Raw genomic sequence first — 21,045 nt, 5'->3', positions numbered from 1 at the left:
GGTGAGTGAATTTACATGATAGTTCTACATTCCTAAGGACCAATGCATTTTTGTGCTCTCTTGCTCAGCTGCTGGCTCAACCCAGAAGAGAGATTTATATGGAGCTTCCTTGGGCCAGTCTGCACCATCTTCTCTGTGAGTGATGACATCAGAGCATCCTTAATGCTCAGCTGGGGGTCATTAGAGGAGCAGAATTTTAAGGGAGGGTGACAGAAGCAGGCATGTCACTGGATTTGTTTAGTTTTCTAAGACTATTCTTAAAACTACAAACTCTACCATTGATAGTTAATATGAAAATGACTTGAATATGGAACTGATGTTGGACAGGCTAGGATGCAGAGAACAGATCGAAATTTTATTCAGTAAACCTTCTGTGGTTTTCTGAAGGTCAATTTAGGTTTCTTTCTGATGACCCTCTGGATTTTGAAAAGCAAACTGTCTTCCCTCAACAGTGATGTATCCACCCTCCAGAACACAAGGTAAGATGAAGAAAAGAGTGACAACCCAACAGACACGTGCGATCCTAAGGGCAAAGCTGTGTACCTCAGCAGTCCCTGATGCTTCTTCTCGGGGTCTTCTGAGGGGACCTGAGTAGAGAGATGAAGCTATTCTTCTATGGAAGATAGCTCAGATTCACTGGTGTGATGCTGACAACCTGGGCAAATGTGCTATGCTTTTTCTATTCTTCAGAGAGAGAGAGAGAGAGGGAGAGAGAGAGAGAGTGGTGGAGGGGATAGAAGAGGGAAAGGGAGGGGGAGAATCTTTTGCAGGCTCCACATTCAGTGGGAAGCCTGACTTGGGGATCCATCCCAAGACCCTGAGATCATGATCTAGCTGAAATCAAGAGTCAGACATGTAACTGACTGAGCCACCAAGTTGCCTCTGTTCTATTTCTAACCCCAGTTTGTGACTCCCTCAGAAACAGGGAGAATTGGCATTTGTTAATAAACATTCTTTGGACTTTTGCCATCAGTCCTATGACTAATGTGCAGAGACCATTTATTTTTCTATGAAGCACTTAGAAAAGCCTGTGACTAATCCCACATCCTAGCTTACACTTCCACACCCCACCCTCGATTCAGGCTCCTACTGACCCCTCTTCCATTCCTCTCTCTGGAGAAAATCCTATTCCATGTCAAATCTTCTGGGAGGCTTGGGCAGTCCTTTGCTCCAGCAACGTTTGTGCAAATTTAATGTTGTTCTTTCGTTTTCCTATCATTATCCTTTCCAAATGAAAATAGAAATATTGCCTTTGTTATTTTTAATGCCCAGGTCCCAGCACAGAACCTGATGCATGATGCCTTCTCCATAGTGTTGGATGAAATTCAGGATCTCTATATAGCATGATAAAACTTTTGAAAATTACTTTAGGAAGTGTCCCTATCCTCCCAATCCAAATCAAAATGCCATCCTTGTCAAAGTGGCATGTTTTATAGGAAATCATTGATAATAAATTTCAAGCTGATCACCAGTCAGTCTGAGAACTCATCACCAGCAGGGGAAGACGAAGCATTGATGGACTAAAGAGGTGAGAAATGGCTTTCATTGTGTTGCCCTGGGTGAATCGTGAGCCTTCTTTCTCTTCCTACCCAGGATGCTGACATTTAAAGCCATAGCTCAGCTCTTCATACTGGGCTGCACGTGGTGCCTGGGCATCCTGCAAGTGGGTCCAGCTGCCCACGTCATGGCTTACCTGTTCACCATCATCAACAGCCTGCAGGGTGTCTTCATCTTCCTGGTGTACTGCCTCCTCAGCCAGCAGGTACTACTGCCCAGCTCCCACCTGGGATGCTTCCTATCCTCACTCATCTCAGTGAACTGATCCAGAGCATACTTTGCCTCTGCAGGTGCGGGAGGAATATGGAAAATGGTTCAAAGGAATCAGGAAAACAAGAGCTGAGTCAGAGAAATACACACTTTCCAGCAGGGCCATGTCTGATGTCAACAAACCCATGATGGTAAGTAAGATCAGGCATTGCTCCCAGAACACTTCATTAAGTGATCTGCTTGAGTACCATATGCTCACTCCATTTAGCAATGTTAGTGTGCAGCAAAATATGCCTTAGAGTGCTCTCACTTACTTTGTTTTTGACTCATTAACTATTTTTAAACATTTTTATTTATTGCTTTTTAATTTGAATTCAATTAGCCAACATATAGTCACTCATAAACTGTTAACAATGACATATTTTTAAAGGGTTATTTTAGACAAATACCCACTATTTGCTTCGACATGGATGGAACTGGAGGGTATCATGCTGAGTGAAATAAGTCAATCGGAGAAGGACAAACATTATATGGTGTCATTCATTTGGGGAATATAAAAATTAATGAAGGGGAATAAAGGGAAAGGAGAGAAAATGAGTGAAAATATCAGTGAGGGTGACAAAACATGAGAGACACCTAACTCTGGGAAATGAACAAGAGGTAGTGGAAGGGGAAGTGGGCAGGGGGTTGGGGTGCCTGGGTGATGGGCACTGAGGGAGGCACTTGGCGGGATGAGCCCTGGGTGTTATGCTATATGTTAGCAAATTGAACTCCAATAAAAAATTAAAAAAAGATAAAAAAGGATTGATTATATGTTGGACCACAAGCTAGTCTTAATAAATTTAAAAAGATTAAAATTAAAAAATAAAGAGTTGTTTTAGAATATATTTTGTTCTTAGGGAGCTATGTTCATGTTAACACTTACACATCAACACTCTAATGAAGCACCTGCTGTATGCCAGACATGCCCACTCGGTAAACAAGACTCAGTGATCTGAAGCAGTGACGCACATTCTACTTAAAGCCATGTTACCCTATCCTTTTTCTCTACCTCCACCTATATCTCACTGAGCAGCAAGTCACATAAATGCAAGCATGGGGGAAGTTGATGTACATATTTATAAATTAAACAGAAATAAGTGTTAACTGGCATTTTGGAATCTTGTCAGAGAGCTTGATATTTTCAGTACCCTGTAGCCACCAGGAAGGCAGGAAGATAAACAATAATACCATAGGATAATTCATGGCTATGGATATTAGGAACCAACACTTACTAGTTTAGATTTAACTGAGTATTTACCTATTGTTTCTAAACTCTTCTATTGTCTGTAAAAGACTCCCATGAGTCTCCCTTCCCATCTAAAGGAACCTACTCTCCTGCCAGGAAGTCTTCCTGTATTTCTCTCATTACCTTGTTCTCCCAGCCTCCACTGGCACTGGTTCTGCCGCTGAATCTTCTGTCTCCTCCCCCTTCCTCAGTAAATGTCTTACCACCTATTTCATAGAGAATTCAGAGTCATCTGATGACACCCGGTGAAGTCTATGTCGTTGGCCATACCAACCAAACATCAGCATGCATCCTGTCCACAGTCCCTTATCATTGGTGCAATTTCTCTCCACCTCTACGTCGAGTGCTTCCACCTACTCTCTAATTCCATTCTTCATGGCTTAAAGGTAATTATCTTTAAGTTATTGTTCACACATTCTCCCTCTCTCTTGCTCTCCTTATGTCACAGCCTTAAAGTATTCTTTCACAGTTCTGCAAACATATTTGGTTCTGTCCCATCTTAAAATCATGTACTACCTGTTCCCTTTTTAGCTATCAGCCAAGAGTTGACTTCTTTCTCTGTCTCCATTTCCTTGCCTTATACTCACTTCCTCCTGCACCTCTTGCAAATATGGTTTCTTTACTCTATCATGCCACCCAAACAAATATCTCTTAGATCTACAATGATCTCCATGTTCCTAAAAAGTTTTCTCAGAAACTTGGGACAATATTCATCTTTTCTTTTTTTAAAAAATATTTTATTTATTTATCCATCACACACACACAGAGAGAGAGAGAGAGGGAGAGAGAGAGAGAGAGAGCCAGAGACACAGGCAGAGGGAGAAGCAGGCTCCACCCAGGGAGCCCGATGCGGGACTCCATCCCAGGACTCCAGGATCGCGCCCTGGGCCAAAGGCAGGCGCTAAACCGCTGAGCCACCCAGGGATCCCCTGCCCTCATCTTTTCTGATGAAACACTCCATCATTATCTCCTCTAGATTCTACTCACATACATTTATTTCTATGTCTTTCTTCCATTCTCCCTACCTTTTACCTCTTTGTTCCGTTTATGGCTCCATCCAATGGATCAGTTCCAGAATGACTTCAGTTCTCACTAGGTTATTTCCACCTAGACAATAGCATCTATTTTTTAGGTTCAGTTACCACCTAGATACAAATGGCAGCAATATATATTTCTCCATTTGATCTCTGAGATCTAGATGAGTATTTATAGCTTCTTATTTCCTATATCTTGAAGACACCTTTAACTCAGTTTTATTAACTCTTCTTCTGTTTGGTGTAAGTTCTATTTGCTGTTCTTTCTTTCAGTTCCTTTAGGTGTGAGGTTAGCTTGTGTATTTGAGTTTTTTCCAGTCTTGTGAGGGATGCTTGTATTGCGAGGTATTTCCCTCTTAGGACTCCTTTTGCTGTATCCCAAAGATTTTGAGTGGTTGCATTTTCATTAGTTTCCATGAATCTTTTTTTAAAAAATAAATTTATTTTTATTGGTGTTCAATTTGTCAACATACAGAATAACACCCAGTGCTCATACCATCAAGTGCCCACCTCAGTGCCCGCCACCCAGTCACCCCCACCCCCCGCCCACCTCCCCTTCCACCACCCCTAGTTCATTTCCCAGAGTTAGGAGTCTTTCATGTTCTGTCCCCCTTTCTGATATTTTCCATTTATTTTTCTCCTTTCCCCTTTATTCCCTTTCACTATTTTTTATATTCCCCAAATGAATGAGACCATATAATGTTTGTCCTTCTCCGATTGACTTATTTCACTCAGCATAATACCCTCCAGTTCCATCCACGTCGAAGCAAATGGTGGGTATCTGTCGTTTCTAATGGCTGAGTAATATTCCATTGTATACGTAAACCACATCTTCTTTATCCATTCATCTTTCTTTTTTTTTCCATTCATCTTTTGATGGACACCGAGGCTCCTTCCACAGTTTGGCTATTGTGGACATTGCTGCTAGAAACATCGGGGTGCAGGTGTCCCGGCGTTTCATTGTATCTGTATCTTTGGAGTAAATCCCCAACAGTGCAATTGCTGGGTTGTAGGGCAGGTCTATTTTTAACTCTTTGAGGAACCTCCACACAGTTTTCCAGAGTGGCTGCACCAGTACACATTCCCACCAACAGTGTAAGAGGGTTTCCTTTTCTCCACATCCTCTCCAACATTTGTTGTTTCCTGCCTTGTTAATTTTCCCCATTCCCACTGGTGTGAGGTGGTATCTCATTGTGGTTTTGATTTGTATTTCCCTGATGGCAAGTGATGCAGAGCATTTTCTCATGTGCATGTTGGCCATGTTTATGTCTTCCTCTGAGATTTCTGTTCATGTCTTTTGCCCATTTCATTACTGGATTGTTTGTTTCTTTGCTGTTGAGTTTAATAAGTTCTTTATAGATTTGGAAACTAGCCCTTTATAGTTTCCATGAATCTTTTCAATTCTTCTCTTATTTCCTTTTAATTACCCATTCACCAAAGCAGGATGCTCTTTAACCTCCACGTGTTTGAGTTTTTTCCAAATTTCTTTCTGTGATTGAGTTCTAGTTTCAAAGCATTATGTTCTAAAAATATGCAGGGGACAATCCCAATCTTTTTTTTTTAATTTTTAAAATTTATTTATGATAGTCACACACACAGAGAGAGAGGCAGAGACACAGGCAGAGGGAGAAGCAGGCTCCATGCACCTGGAGCCCGACGTGGGATTCGATCCTGGGTCTCCAGGATCGCGCCCTGGGCCAAAGGCAGGCGCCAAACCGCTGCGCCACCCAGGTATCCCGACAATCCCAAGCTTTTGGTATCAGTTGAGACCTGATTTGTGACCCATTATGTGGTCTATTCTGGAGAAAGTTCCATGTGTGCTTGAGAAGAATGTGTATTCAGTTGCGTTTGGATGCAAAGTTCTGTAAATATCTGTGAAATTCATCTGGTCCAGTGTATCATTTAAAGCTCTTGTTTTGGGCAGTCTGGGTGGCTCAGCAGTTTAGCACAACCTTCAGCTCAGGGTGTGATCCTGGAGACCCTGGATTGAGTCCCATGTCGGGCTGCCTGTGTGGGGCCTGCTTCTCCCTCTGCCTGTGTCTCTGCCTCTCTCTCTCTCTCTCTCTGTATGTGTGTGTGTGTCTCATTAATAAATAAATAAAATCTTAAAAAAAACAAAGCTCTTGTTTCTTTGCTGATGTTGTGCTTAGAATATCTGTCATTTGCAGAAAGGGCCGTGTTGAAGTCTCCTACTATTAGTGTGTTATTATCTAAGTATGTCTTTTTTTTTAATATTTATTTATTTATGATAGTCATCAGAGAGAGAGAGAGAGGCAGAGACACAGGCAGAGGGAGAAGCAGGCTCCATGCACCGGGAGCCCGACGTGGGATTCGATCCTGGGTCTCCAGGATCGTGCCCCGGGCCAAAGGCAAGCGCCAAACCGCTGCGCCACCCAGGGATCCCTGAGTATGTCTTAACTTTGGTTATTAATTGATTGATATACTTGGCAGCTCCCACATTAGGGGCATAAATATTCATGATTATTAGGTATTCTTGTTGGATAGACCCTTTGAGTATGATATAGTCCCTCTTCATCTCTTACTACAGTCTTTGGACAAACTTTAATTTATCTGATATGAGGACTGCTACCCCAGCTTTCTTTTGAGGACCATTTGAATGATAAATGGTTCTATAACCTTTCATTTTCCGGCTGTAGTTGTCCTTAGGTCTCAAATGAGTCTCTTGCAGACAGCAAATAGATGGGTCTTGCTTTTTTATTCAGTTCGAAACCCTGCACCTTTTGATGAGATCATTAAGCCTATTCATGTTCAGAGTTACTATTGAAAGATGAATTTAGTGTCATCGTAATACCTATTCAGTCCCTGTTTTTGTGGATTATTTCTTTGGGCTTCCTCTTTCTTTACAAGGTCCTCCTTAATATTTCATGCAGAGCTGGTTTGGTGGTCACATATTCTTTCAGCTTCTGCCTCTTGGAAGCTCTTTATCTCTCCCATTGTGAATGAGAGCCTTGCTGAGTACAGTATTCTTGGCTGCATGTTCTTCTCATTTGGGACCCTGAATATAACCTGCCAGCCCTTTCTGGCCTGCCAGGTCTCTGAGGAGAGGTCTGCTGTTAATCTAATATTTCTCCCCATTTAAATTAGGGATTTATTGTCTCTTGCTGCTTTAAGGATTTTCTCTTTCTCTTTGGAATTTGCAAGTTTCACTATTAAATGTTGAGGTGCTGAATGGTTTCTACTGATTTTTTTGGGGAAACCTCTTTATCTCCTGGGTCTGAATGCCTGTTATCTTCCTCAATTTAGGGAGGTTCTCGTCTATGATTTGTTCAAATATGCTTTCTGGCCCTCTGTACCTCTCAGCGCCCTCGGGAACCCCAATTAAATGTAGATTTTTCCTTCTGAGACTATCATTTATTTCCCTTAACCTTTCCTCATGGTCTTTTAATTGTTTTTCTTTTTTTTCCCTCAGCTTCCTTCCTTGCCATCAACTTGCCTTCTATGTCACTCACTCTTTCTTCCATCTCATTAACCCTCATCGTTAGGACCTCCAGTTTGGATTGCATCTCATTTAATGGATTTTTAATTTCAGCCTGATTAGATCTAAATTCTGCAGTCATGAAGTCTCTTGAATCCTTTATGCTTTTTTCCAGAGCCACCAGTAGCTTGATAATTGTACTTCTGAATTGGCTTTCTGACATGGAATTGTAATCCAAATTCTGTATCTCTGTGGCAGAGAGGACTGTTTCTGATTCTTTCTTTTGTGGTGAGTTCTTCCTTCTAGTCATTTTGCTCAGTACAGAGTGCTTGTATGAGCGGGATGAGTCCAGAATATCAAACACAATCTAATAAATTTCACCCCAGATGATTCTGACAAGGTCAGAGACCAGAAATTGAAAACAAATATCAGACTGAAATAAAACAAAAGGACCACTAAAGAAAAACAAATTTTAAAACAAAGTAGTAAAAGGTGAAAGATTTATACGATCTGAAACAAGAGGGGTGGTGGAAAGGGAGGTGGGTGGGCGGTTGGGGTGACTGGGTGATGGGCAATGAGGGGGGCACTTGACAGGATGAGCACTGGGTGATATGCTATATGTTGGCAAATTGAACTCCAATAAAAAATTAATCATCAGAATTCCACAAATTCTTTTTTACTGTTTTTTAAGCATTTGGTGCTAAAAAATTTATTGTGCAGATCAACTTTTACAATCCACTCTGTTTTCTTTCCCTTTCACTTCATACACAAAAGTTCATCATTTAGTTTATAAAGCATTATTTTGAAGTGAGCCATCTTGTTTTGATCATAGCACATGGAAAAGGTAGAGCAAGGGTTGATAACCTCACCAAAGATATTCATCTCCTGGTACAAAACCAGAGATTTATTTTATTAACTCATACAATGACAATGCCAAGAATACCTTTAGATAGACAGTAAAGATATGTCTCTAATGTTACTGATTAAAAATAAACATAGCAGTAGTGAGAATATGGAGAAATGAAAATTCTCATACCTTGTTGATTGGAGCATAAAATGGTACAGTATCTTTTGAAAACAGTTTGGTAGTTCTTCAAAATGTTAAGCAAAGAGCTACATGACCCAGTAATTCTATTCTTAGGTACAACCATACCTTGTTTTATTTCATGCCACATTATTGCATTTCTCAGATACTGTGTTTTTTTCAGACTGAAGGTTTGTGGCAACCCTATGTCAAAAAAATCCATTGCTGCCATTTTTCTAATAGCATTTACTCACTTCATGTCTCTGTGCCACATTTTTGTAATTCTTACAATATTTTAATTTTTCAATTATTATTTTATTTGTTACAGTGATCTGTGACCAGTGATTACAATTCACTGAAATCTCAGATCATGGCTAACATTTTTTAGTAATGAAATATTTTTAAATCAAAAAGTAAGTAAATAAAGCATTTGTTATGAGAAGTGATCCATGTTATGAGAAATGATTTCCCAGACAGAACATGAAAGACTCTTAACTCTGGGAAATGAACAAGGGGTGGTGGAAGGGGAGGTGGGCGGGAGTTGGGGGTGACTGGGTGATGGGCACCGAGGTGGGCACTTGACAGGATGAGCACTGGGTGTTATTCTATAAGCTGGCAAATTGAACACTAATAAAAATAAATTTATATATATATATATAAATAAAGCTGCTTGTGGAACTGAAAAAAAAGAAATGATTTCCCAGAAATAAGGAAAAGTTATATGCATAGATGAGGTAAACAATATGTAGAATTCCACAAATTCTTAAAGCGAATTATGAAGTTAGTTTTTATAAAAATCCTTCTTCATTTGTTATATGTAATTATATTTTTGTAGTAATAGATCTTAAATGCTACAGAACTAAAAATTGCTAAATATTTAATAAATGTCATATAAAATATCTTAAATACTTCATTAATATTAAAGTTGCCAATTAATACACCTAAAAAATAAAACAAAGTAGTAAAAAAAAGGCCAAGAATCCCAAAGAAGAAGAAAAAAAAAGAAAAGAGAAAAAAGAAGAGAAAAAAACAAATATAAAGAGAAAAAATAAGAAAAAAATAATGAGAGGGAAAAAAGGGGGGACTGGGAGATGGTGGTAGTGACAAAGTTGTAGTGGAGGGAGAATGTAGTCTCCCTGAGGGGTCCTAGAGGGTGATCCTCTTGGTTCTGAGTATATTAAGTTCTGTATGTTAGAAGATGCCCAGTCCCAAATTTATATAAACCAGAAACACTTGTAGAAAGCCCCAACATTGACCACCAAAACATAAATAAGATAAAAGGGGGGGCAGAATGGGAATGAGGAATCTCACAGAATGAACCAGTATGGTATACCATTTGATTCTGGGTGCATCCTGGTCATGTTTTAGAAGGTATTAACTTCTGCCATTGTAGAACAAAATGAGGCAGAGAAAACCAAAAACACAAAATAACAACAACAACAACAACAACAACAACAACAAATATCTCCCAAAAATAAGTTGAATATGTTGAAGGGAATCTAGAAGTGAAAATATATCTAAAGCCTGTAATTGTAGAAGTATGAAAGTCAAAAAAGGAAGAAACTTAAAAATGAAAAGGTGGTAAAATATTGTAGTTAAGGTGGGAAAAGAAAAAAATATTGGAAATTTATAGTCTGATATAAAAATGAGTTGTACTGGAAAAATGAAAAAAAAAAATAGGAGTACCCTCTAGTTCTTTGTACTGTAAATCCCTCGACTTCCCCGGAAGCTTTCCAGGGCTGCTTGGTCAAGAATTTGCTCTTCCCCTGTCCTTCTAGCGGGTCTTCTGGGGGAGGGGCCTGCTGTGCTGATTCTCAGGTGTGTGCACCTGGGGGAGCTGCTCCGCCCGCACCGGGTGCCGGGCTCAGTGGGAGCTGTTTACCCTGTGAGGCCTCTGTTCCTTGGAGGCCCGCCCCTCTCAGGCACAGGTGACACAAGGAGGAATAACAACACTGGTGGCAGCCAGGTCTCCAGCTCTGGCGGGGTCAGCTCCCCCCCCAGTAACTACTGCAGTCTCCCAGTCCGCACTGGCCTAGATGCTCCCGGGGCGGGGGTGCTGATCTGCACAGTTTGGGGGCGCCTGGCGGCAGAGGGTCCTTGCTGTCCTGTGCCCTCCCCGCCTCCACCTGTGCCGGGGAGCGCAGGATAGTCGCTTTGTCCACTGGGCACCTGGGATCCGGGACCTGTGTTGCTGGAATTGCACTCCTGGGCCGTGGCTCCCGATGGCAGCAGGGTACAGACCCCCCCGTCTGGAGCTCCCGCCTGACCGACTGGCTTCTACCCGAGGCCCCGCTGGGTGCGGGCTCCAGCCTTTTACCGAGATTGGCCCGCGGTGTGCGGTGCGCTCTCCCCCTGGCGCACTTCCTCTATTAGTGACTCTGGGAGAATGGAGGCTCCACTGCCCCTCCTGCGATTCTGCTCGATTTCCCTGCTAAGCAATTTTCCCTCTTTCAGTTTTTTAAATTCACTATCCCTCTTTGGTACAACGGGTTTGCACATATTCCTTGTCCTTGAAACACTCTTGTTTTCCTTGATTCAAAAGTATGTCAGCCTTCACATCTCAGTTCAAGTGTCCATTCCTCCAAGAAGCCTTCTCTTCCTGCTTAGGTTAAGTCAGGTTCTCTTATTTTTCATTCTGATGGCCCCTGTGCCTTTCCTGCAGAGCATTTGTCAGAGTCATTTTAGTATTGGTTTTTACTATTTGATTTGTGTCTGTCTTCCCTGTAGATTTCAGGCCCAACAGGTGCCATGTTGGTTTTTCCCTCTAATGTATCCCCAGCATTTCACATGGTGCCAGGCACATAGAAATGCTCGATACATAACTGCTGCATGATTGTTTAAATTAAATCAACAAAGTGCAGCTGCAAAAGGGGCAGGAACTGTCTTGCTCATCAATCTCTTTCTAATTTTCCCAGTGCTCATTAATGGTCTAGAGAGCCAACAAGTGAAGGAATAAATAATGGAATGAATTGCCTGACCAGGAGGGTAATAAGACAGGAGAATAAACTACTGATTCGGTAATGATGCCCCCTTTTCTTGCAAATTTCAAGTTACTTCTCAGCCTCGTGGTTTTTTTTTTTAAAGATTTTATTTATTTATTCATGAGAGACAGAGAGAGAGAGAGAGAGAGAGGCAGAGACACAGGCAGAGGGAGAAGCAGACTCCATGCAGGGAGCCCAATGTGGGACTCAATCCAGTGCCTCCAGGATCCCGCCCTGGGCTAAAGGCAGGCGCTAAACTGCTGAGCCACCCAGGCTTCCCATCAGCCTTGTGGTTTTATTAATGACCTTCACATCTACTTATTAAAACCCAAGTATTTCTTTATGATCCAAGAGCATTGTGTAGATATACTGACTGAAACAGGTCTGAACTGAAAGACCGGACCAGACCTGAAAGGATATACATAGAGGGAGAAGCAGGCTCTCTGCAGGGAGCCTGATGCTGGACTTGATCCCAGAACCCCAGGATCATGACCTGAGGCAAAGACAAACATTCAACCATAGCACCCGGCATCATTCTCCTATTTCTGTCATTGTATCTTCTTTCCTGTATTTCCTCCTCTCCTGCCTCCCTCTTTCTCTTATGAAGACTGTAGTCTTTACATTCTCAGACCCCATCTAAGAGACTTAATTTTTTTTACAAAGTCCATTTTTTCCATGTAATGTTACATATTCACAGGATCCAGAGATTAGAACGTAGGCATCTTTGGGGTAATCATTATTCTGTCTACCATAACTACTGTGCATAGGTTTGGTTTGCTTATTGTAGAACCACCAAAATCTGTCTCATGATAGATCGTATTTGAGTAAGTATCACTCCCTCCTCCTGAGATGATATACACATTATAGGAATATACTCTCTGTGAGAAAAATACACACACATAGCCAAGGAAGGTATCTAAAGTGTGAATCATCTGATCAACTCTTTCATATACATTCTGTGCACAAAAGGCCAAGGAAAAGAAATCCATTCCTTAATGTGGTTGTGTCCTCTCCTGTCTCCTCAAATATGTGTGTCTGGTGTTTAAAGATATTAGTGTCTCCCCCCCACCCCCGCCCCGATCCTGTCATGTCCTCTGTGGCTTCCTGAAGCCTTGTTCAAGAAAAGCACAATATTTGCTCTTGTGTTTAGTTCTGAATATTTCCACGAGGCACAAGTTTTGTAAGCTTATTATGTAAAGATAAGCATGTGAAGCTGCCTAACTCAAACATCAGAAATCACACTACGCATTATGGACCCGGAAACAACTACCTCATATTGCAAATGGAAAGGATAAGGCATAACGAGGAGAATTTTGTGTTTTTCTCCTTTACATCATTGGTGATTGAAAACAGGTGATATGTCCCACCTTGTGTTAACTTACCACCGACCTCCTTTATTTCTCTATGTGTAAAGCAATATTTCACAAATCCAGAAGCAGAGGAATTAGGGTGGGTATATATATGTATATATATATATAAAATCTCCATACCTTGAAACAGATCATTTTTTTCTGTCACACATTCCATTGCTCTTACCTTCTGTATTTTGGGGATTAGGAAGTATAGAGTAAAAGAAGACCAGGGTGTTGCAAAATGTAATCTGATGTGGCTTTTTGTTTTAATCTGAAATATCCATCTGGCAAGGAAACATTGTGATTGAGATCTTCTTAAATGTGATTTGATCACATGACTCTGAGATTAAGACCCTAGCCAAAGCCAAGAGTCAGGTGCTCAACTGACTGAGCCACCCAGGTCCACCAAAGGAAAATGTAACATTCTCTTTCTGTAGTCTTGTATTTCATTTCTAAAATATTATTTTTTCTAGGTTAATTAAAATATCTGTTAAATTATATCCTCCTATCCCATGGAAAATTGGAACTGTTAATCTCTGAGCCCTTGAGAGAGGATAAACAAGACTTCATTGTGTGTGTATTTCAAGAAATTCACCATGTCAACAGTGTGAAAGAAGTCAATCTTGCTTGATACACAATGCCTGCAAAATCTGGAATTTGTGTGCTTAGAAAACTCTCAACATATAAAGAGCCATCTGTGGACCAATTTCTTGATCACTTTGTTTACAACCTTTTCTGAAGTCTCTTCTTCCTACAAAGATGCTTCTAGATGCTGAACGTCTATGAGCAGGAAAACCTGCCTCAATGGATTTTCCTACCCACAGCAACCATGAGAATGGACATGTTCACCCCAGAGTCTGGATTTTGAAATTTCTTTGTTCTGTATTCTGTGGGCTTAATTATTCATGCTTTCAAAGATATTGATTTCTAACTAGGTCCAAGGGAGTGATCATGAGAGACATAGGTATAACCTTCATTGAGATTTCAGGAGAAAATAAATGATTTTTGCAGCTATAGTGGACTCAGAGACTGAAAGATTCCTATAAATCTTGTCTCTAAACCTAGATAACTGAAGCATAGACCATTTCAGTAACCATCTTGTTTTATCCTCATAGATGATATAAGTGGAAAACTCTGATCATGATATGTATATTTTGGGCTTTGGGGGCTAGTGTATTAGTTACTACATTAGTCACATTAGACATTAGTCAAGGTTATCCAGAGAAATAGAACCAACAGGACACACATGTTTTTATGAAGGGATTTATAATGAGGTATTGGCTCACATGATTATGGATTTAAGTCCCATAGTCTGTTGTCTGCAAGCTGGAGACCCAGGAAAGTTAGTGGTTTAGTTTAAAGGCCTGAGAGCCTGAGAGCTGATGGTGTAGATTCCACACTGTGTCTGAAGTCCTGAGATTTGAGTCTGTTGATTGTAGAAGATGTATGTCCCAGTCAATTTACCAGATTGAATTAACTCAAACTTCCTCCACATTTTAAAAAAGATTTAGGGGATCCCTGGGTGGCTCAGGGGTTCAGCGCCTGCCTTTGGCCCAGGGCGTGATCCTGTAGTCCCAGGATCAAGTCCCACGTTGGGCTCCCGTCATGGAGCTTGCTTCTCCTTCTGCCTGTATCTCTGCCTCTCTCTCTCTCTCTCTCTCTCTCTCTCATGAGTAAATAAATAAAATCTTAAAAAATAAAAATAAAAAATTTATTCAGGCCCTCAAGGGATTGGATGATGGCCATCCATATTGGAGAGGGGCTTCTGTTTTATATAGTCCACCGAAATGGTAATCCTTTCTTGAAAACCTGTACAGATGCACCCAAAATTCATGTTAACCAGCTATCTGGCAACTTTTTGCCTAGTTGGGTTGACATATAAAATTAACCATCTCTGCTGCGATCTGTAGCAACAATTTAACTGCTGTTGTAGCATGAAAAGTGCCATAGACACTCAGAAATGACGATCATGACTGTGTTTTAATAAAACTTTATTTTTAGACACTGAATTTAAATTTCATGGAATGTTCATATAACACAAAATATCATTCTTCTTTTGATTTTTTTTGCCTGTTTAAAAGGAGGAGGGGGCAAGATGGAGAAGAATAGGGTCCCCAAGTCACCTGTCCCCACCAAATTACCTAGATAACTTTCAAATCATCCTGAAAACCTATGAATTCAGCCTGAGATTTAAAGAGAGAACAGCTGGAATGCTAGAGTGAGAAGAGTTCGCGCTTGTATCAAGGTAGGAAAAAAAATAAAGAAATAAAAAGCATCCGAGGGGGAGGGGCCCCACCAGGAGCCTGGCTAAGGCGGCCCAGCGAGTGCCCCCAGGACAGGAAAGCCCAGGCCGGGAGAAGCAGGAGCTTCACCAATCATCCTAGAAGGAAAGGCCCACTTGCAGGGAGCTCGGGCAGGACCCAGGAGGGGCGGGGATGCCCTCAGACTCCCAGGGGCACTTACAGAGCACCTGCACCCCAGGGGAGAGCATGCCACACCCCGCAGCCGAGATCCCTAAAGGGCTGCAGCTAGCGCATGGCTGGACCCAGGAGCAGCTCAGAGGCAGCTCCGGCGGTGGCTCCACAGAGCGGGCTGTGCGACCCGGGAGCCCGATTCCAGTGGTGCAAGCCCTGGAGCCCAGGATGCTGGGGGACACAGCGCAGGATCCGGTGCTCCCTCTGGGACAGGCAGAGGCTGGGAGGACACAGGAGAGCAAGGACGCTCCTGCCCTGGCTGCCGAGCTGTGCAGATCAGCAGCCTCCGCCCCCGGAGCATCCAGGCCCCTGCAGATTGAGAGCTGCGGTAGTTACTGCTAGAGCTAACTCCAGGGCTCGAGAGCTGGCCGCCGCCGCTATTGTGGTTCCTCCCAGGGCCTCACAGGAAAAACAACCCCCCATTGGGCCTCACAGCAGCCTCATAGGATAAACAGGATAAACAACTCCCACTGAGCTGTGCACCAGGCAGGGGGGAGGAAGCCCCAGGTGCTCACACCTGAGAATCAGCACAGCAGGCCCCTCCCCCAGAAGACCAGCTAGACAGACGGGAAAAGCAAGTTGTTGACCAAGCAGCACTGGAAAGTTCCATGGGAAGTCGAGGGATTTACAGTATATAGAATCAGAGGATACTCCCCCTTGTTTTTTATTTTCTGTTTGCTTACCCCTTTCTGCGCGGGGCGTGCGATGAGGCGGTCGGGGCTGGGTTTCGGTGGGAGGGGCGGAGGCCCGCCTCCTCCTCTCTCTAATCCTCCTCCTCTCCTGTCTTCTTCTTCTTCTTCTCTTCTTCTTCTTCTTCTTTCTTCTCTTCTTCTTTCCTCTTCTTCTCTTCTCTTTTCTTTTTTATTTTCTCTCTTTTCCTCCTTTTCCCAATACAACTTGTTTTTGGCCACTCTGCACTGAACAAACTGACTAGAAGGAAAAATTCACCTCAAAGGAAGAATCAGAAACAGTCCTCTCTCCCACAGAGTTACAAAATTTGGATTACAATTCAATGTCAGAAAGCCAATTCAGAAGCACAATTATAAAGTTACTGGTGGCTCTAGAAAAAAGCATAAAGGATTCAAGAGACTTCATGACTGCAGAATTTAGATCTAATCAGGCAGAAATTAAAAATGAATTAAATGAGATGCAATCCAGTCTAGAGGTCCTAATGACGAGGGTTAATGAGATGGAAGAACGAGTGACATAGTAGACAAGTTGATGGCAAGGAAGGAAACTGAGGAAAAAAGAAAAACAATGAAAAGATCATGAGGATAGGTTAAGGGAAATAAATGACACCCTCAGAAGGAAAAATCTACGTTTAATTGGGGTTCTGAGGATGCTGAAAGGAACAGAGGTCCAGAATATGTATTTGAACAAGTCATAGCTGAGAACTTTCCTAACGTGAGAAGACAAACAGACATTCAGATCCAGGAGATGGAGAGATCCCCCCCTGAAATCAATAAAAACCGCTCAACACCTTGACATTTAATAGTAAAACTTGCAAATTCCGAATATAAAGAGAAGATCCTTAAAGCAGCAAGAGACAAGAAATCTCTAACTTTTATGGGGAGAAATATTAGACTAACAGCAGACCTCTCCACAGAGACCTGGCAGGCCAAAAAGGCTGGCAGGATATATTCAGGGTCCCAAATGAGAAGAACATGCAGCCAAGAATACTGTACTCAGCAAGGCTCTTATTCACAATAGAAGTAGAGATAAAGAGCTTCCAAGATAGGCAGAAACTGAGAGAATATGTAACCACCAAACCAGCTCTGCATGAAATATTAAGGGGGACTCTGTAAAAGAAAGAGGAAGTCCAAGGGAACAATCCACAAAAACAGGGACTGAATAGGTATCATGATGACACTAAATTAATATCTTTCAATAGTAACTCTGAACATGATTGGGCTTAATGACGCCATCAAAAGGCGTAGGGTTTCAGACTGGATAAAGAAACAAGACCCATATATTTGCTGTCTACAAGAGACTCATTTGAGATCTAAGGACACCTACAGCCTGAAAATAAAAGCTTGGAGAACCATTTACCATTCATATGGTTCTCAAAAGAAAGCAGGGGTAGCCATCTTTATATTAGATAAACTAAAGTTTATTCCGAAGACTGTAGTAAGAGATGAAGAGGGACACTATATCATACTTAAAGGATCTATCCAACAAGAGGACCTAACAATCATGAATATTTATGCCCCAAATGTGGGAGCTGCCAAGTATATCAATCAATTAATAAAAAGTTAAGACATACTTAGATAATAATACACTTATACTCGGTGACTTGAATGTAGCCCTTTGACCATCAACAGGTCTTCTAAGCACAACATCTCCAAAGAAAGAAGAGCTTTATTTACTTATTTTTTAAATAACAAATTTATTTATTTATTTATTTATTTATTTATTTATTTATTTATTTTTATCAAATTTATTTTTTATTGGTGTTCAATTTGCCAACATACAGAATAACACCCAGTGCTCATCCCGTCAAGTGCCCCCTTCAGCGCCCGACACCCATTCACCCCCACCCCCTGCCCTCCTCCCCTTCCACCACCCTAGTTCGTTTCCCAGAGTTAGGAGTCTTTATGTTCTGTCTCCCTTTCTGATATTTCCTACCCATTTCTTCTCCCTTCCCTTCTATTCCTTTTCAATATTATTTATATTCCCCAAATGAATGAGAACATATAATGTTTGTCCTTCTCCGATTGACTCATTTCACTCAGCATAATACCCTCCAGTTCCATCCACGTTGAAGCAAATGGTGGGTATTTGTCATTTCTAATGGCTGAGTAATATTCCATTGTATACATGACCACATCTTCTTTATCCATTCATCTTTCGATGAACACTGAGGCTCCTTCCACAGCTTGGCTATTGTGGCCATTGCTGCTATAAACATCGGGGTGCAGGTGTCCCGGCGTTTCATTGCATCTGTATCTTTGGGGTAAATCCCCAACAGTACAATTGCTGGGTCGTAGGGCAGGTCCACTTTTAACTCCTTGAGCAACCTCCACACAGTTTTCCAGAGTGGCTGCACTAATTCACATTCCCACCAACAGTGTAAGAGTGTTCCCTTTTCTCCGCATCCTCTCCAACATTTGTGGTTTCCTGCCTTGTTAATTTTCCCCATTCTCACTGGTGTGAGGTGATATCTCATTGTGATTTTGATTTGTATTTCCCTGATGGCAAATGATGCAGAGCATTTTCTCATGTGTGTGTTGGCCATGTCTATGTCTTTCTCTGTGAGATTTCTGTTCATGTCTTTTGCCCATTTCATGATTGGATTGTTGTAACAAGAGCTTAAATGATACACTGGACCAGATGTATTTCACAGATATTTACAGAACTTTACAGCCAAACACAACTGAATACACATTCTTCTCAAGTACACATGGAACTTTCTCCAGAGTAGACCACATACTGTGTCACAAATCAGGTCTTAACTGATACCAAAAGATTGGGATCAGCCCCTGCATATTTTTAGACCATAATGCTTTGAAATTAGAGCTAAATCACAAGAGGAAATTTGGAAGGATTTCAAACACGTGGAGGTTAAGGACCATCCTGCTAAAAGATGAAAGGGTCAACCAGGAGATTAGGTAAGAATTAAAAATATTCATGGACTAATGAGAATGAAGATATAACTGTTCAAATCTTTGGCATACAGCAAAAGCAGTCCTGAGGGGGAAATACATCACAATACAAGCATCCATCCAAAAACTGGAAAGATGACCACAGCTTTGTAGTACAACCTGAAATCTGGCATTACAAAGCTGTGGTCATCAAGACAGTGTGCTACTGGCACAAAAACAGACGCATAGATCAGTGGAACAGAATAGAGAATGCAGAAGTGGACCCTGAACTTTATGGTCAACTAATATTCGATAAAGGAGGAAAGACTATCCATTGGAAGAAAGACAGTCTCTTCAATAAATGGTATTGGGAAAATTGGACATCCACATGCAGAAGAATGAAACTAGACCACTCTCTTGCACCATACACAAAGATAAACTCAAAATGGATGAAAGATCTAAATGTGAGACAAGATTCCATCAAAATCCTAGAGAAGAACACAGGCAACACCCTTTTTGAACTCGGCCATAGTAACTTCTTGCAAGATACATCCACGAAGGCAAAAGAAACAAAAGCAAAAATGAACTATTGGGACTTCATCAAGATAAGAAGCTTTTGCACAGCAAAGGATACAGTCAACAAAACTCAAAGACAACCTACAGAATGGGAGAAGATATTTGCAAATGACATATCAGATAAAGGGCTAGTTTCCAAGATCTATAAAGAACTTCTTAAACTCAACACCAAAGAAACAAACAATCCAATCATGAAATGGGCAAAAGACATGAACAGAAATCTCACAGAGGAAGACATAGACATGGCCAACATGCATATGAGAAAATGCTCTGCATCACTTGCCATCAGGGAAATACAAATCAAAACCACAATGAGATACCACCTCACACCAGTGAGAATGGGGAAAATTAACAAGGCTGGACACAACAAATGTTGGAGAGGATGCGGAGAAAAGGGAACCCTCTTACACTGTTGGTGGGAATGTGAACTGGTGCAGCCACTCTGGAAAACTGTGTGGAGGTTCCTCAAACAGTTAAAAATATACCTGCCCTATGACCCAGCAGTTGCACTGCTGGGGATTTACCCCAAAGATACAGATGCAATGAAACGCTGGGACACCTGCACCCCGATGTTTATAGCAGCAATGGCCACGATAGCCAAACTGTGGAAGGAGCTTCGGTGTCCAACGAAAGATGAATGGATAAAGAAGATGTGGTTTATGTATACAATGGAATATTACTCAGCTATTAGAAATGACAAATACCCACCATTTGCTTCAACGTGGATGGAACTGGAGGGTATTATGCTGAGTGAAGTAAGTCAGTCGGAGAAGGACAAACATTACATGTTCTCATTCATTTGGGGAATATAAATAATAGTGAAAGGGAATATAAGGGAAGGGAGAAGAAATGTGTGGGAAATATCAGAAAGGGAGACAGAACGTAAAGACTGCTAACTCTGGGAAACGAACTAGGGGTGGTGGAAGGGGAGAAGGGCGGGGGGTGGGAGTGAATGGGTGATGGGCACTGGGGGTTATTCTGTATGTTAGTAAATTGAACACCAATAAAAAATAAATTAAAAAAGAAAGAAATGTGGTGCTTGGGCTTCCTTCTGCTCTGGAAATGTGTTTTAAAGACAAGGAAGCTTGCCCACCAAGGGAGGAGGACAGCACCCACTGCATCTCATTTCAAGAATGATGTCAAGGGCATCTGGGTAGCTCAGTGGGTTAAGCATCAGACTCTTGATTTGGGCTCAGGTCATGATCTCAGGGTCATGAGATCAAGCCCCGCACTGGGGCTCTGTGCTCAATGTGGAGTCTGCTTGAGATTCTCTCCTTCTCCCTCTGCCCCTCCTGGCCAGTGCATGCGTGCTTTCCCTGTCTCTCAAATAAATAAAGAAAACCTTTAAAGGACAAAAAAAAAACTGGAAAGAACTCAAATACAAAAGCTAACCTTGTACCTAAAGGAGCTGGAGAAAAAAGAGCATATAGATCCTACACCCAGGAGAAGAAGAGAGTTAATAAAGATTCGAGCAGAACTCAACGAAATCGAGACCAGAAGAACTGTGGAACAGATCAACAAAACCAGGAGTT

At 41.7% G+C, this 21,045-nt stretch overlaps 1 protein-coding gene across 1 annotated transcript in view; it reads left to right on the top strand.

The window, feature by feature from the left end:
* The window catches only part of ADGRE2 (adhesion G protein-coupled receptor E2), a 38,471-nt gene extending 24,962 nt beyond the window's left edge, over nt 1-13,509 (top strand). Inside the window, exons 15-19 of the mRNA XM_025457823.3 lie at nt 69-135; nt 388-479; nt 1,594-1,762; nt 1,848-1,958; nt 13,356-13,509. Of these exons, the coding sequence (XP_025313608.3) occupies nt 69-135; nt 388-479; nt 1,594-1,762; nt 1,848-1,958; nt 13,356-13,364 (448 nt within the window). The 3' untranslated portion in view covers nt 13,365-13,509. The remainder of the gene's footprint in view (nt 1-68; nt 136-387; nt 480-1,593; nt 1,763-1,847; nt 1,959-13,355) is intronic.
* The last annotated feature ends 7,536 nt before the right edge of the window (nt 13,510-21,045 follow it).

The sequence above is a fragment of the Canis lupus genome, chromosome 20 (assembly GCF_003254725.2).
Source record: "Canis lupus dingo isolate Sandy chromosome 20, ASM325472v2, whole genome shotgun sequence".
Lineage (NCBI taxonomy): Eukaryota > Metazoa > Chordata > Mammalia > Carnivora > Canidae > Canis > Canis lupus.
The sequence above is the reverse complement of the archived record's forward strand: the minus strand, read 5'-3'. Positions and strand labels throughout refer to the sequence as shown.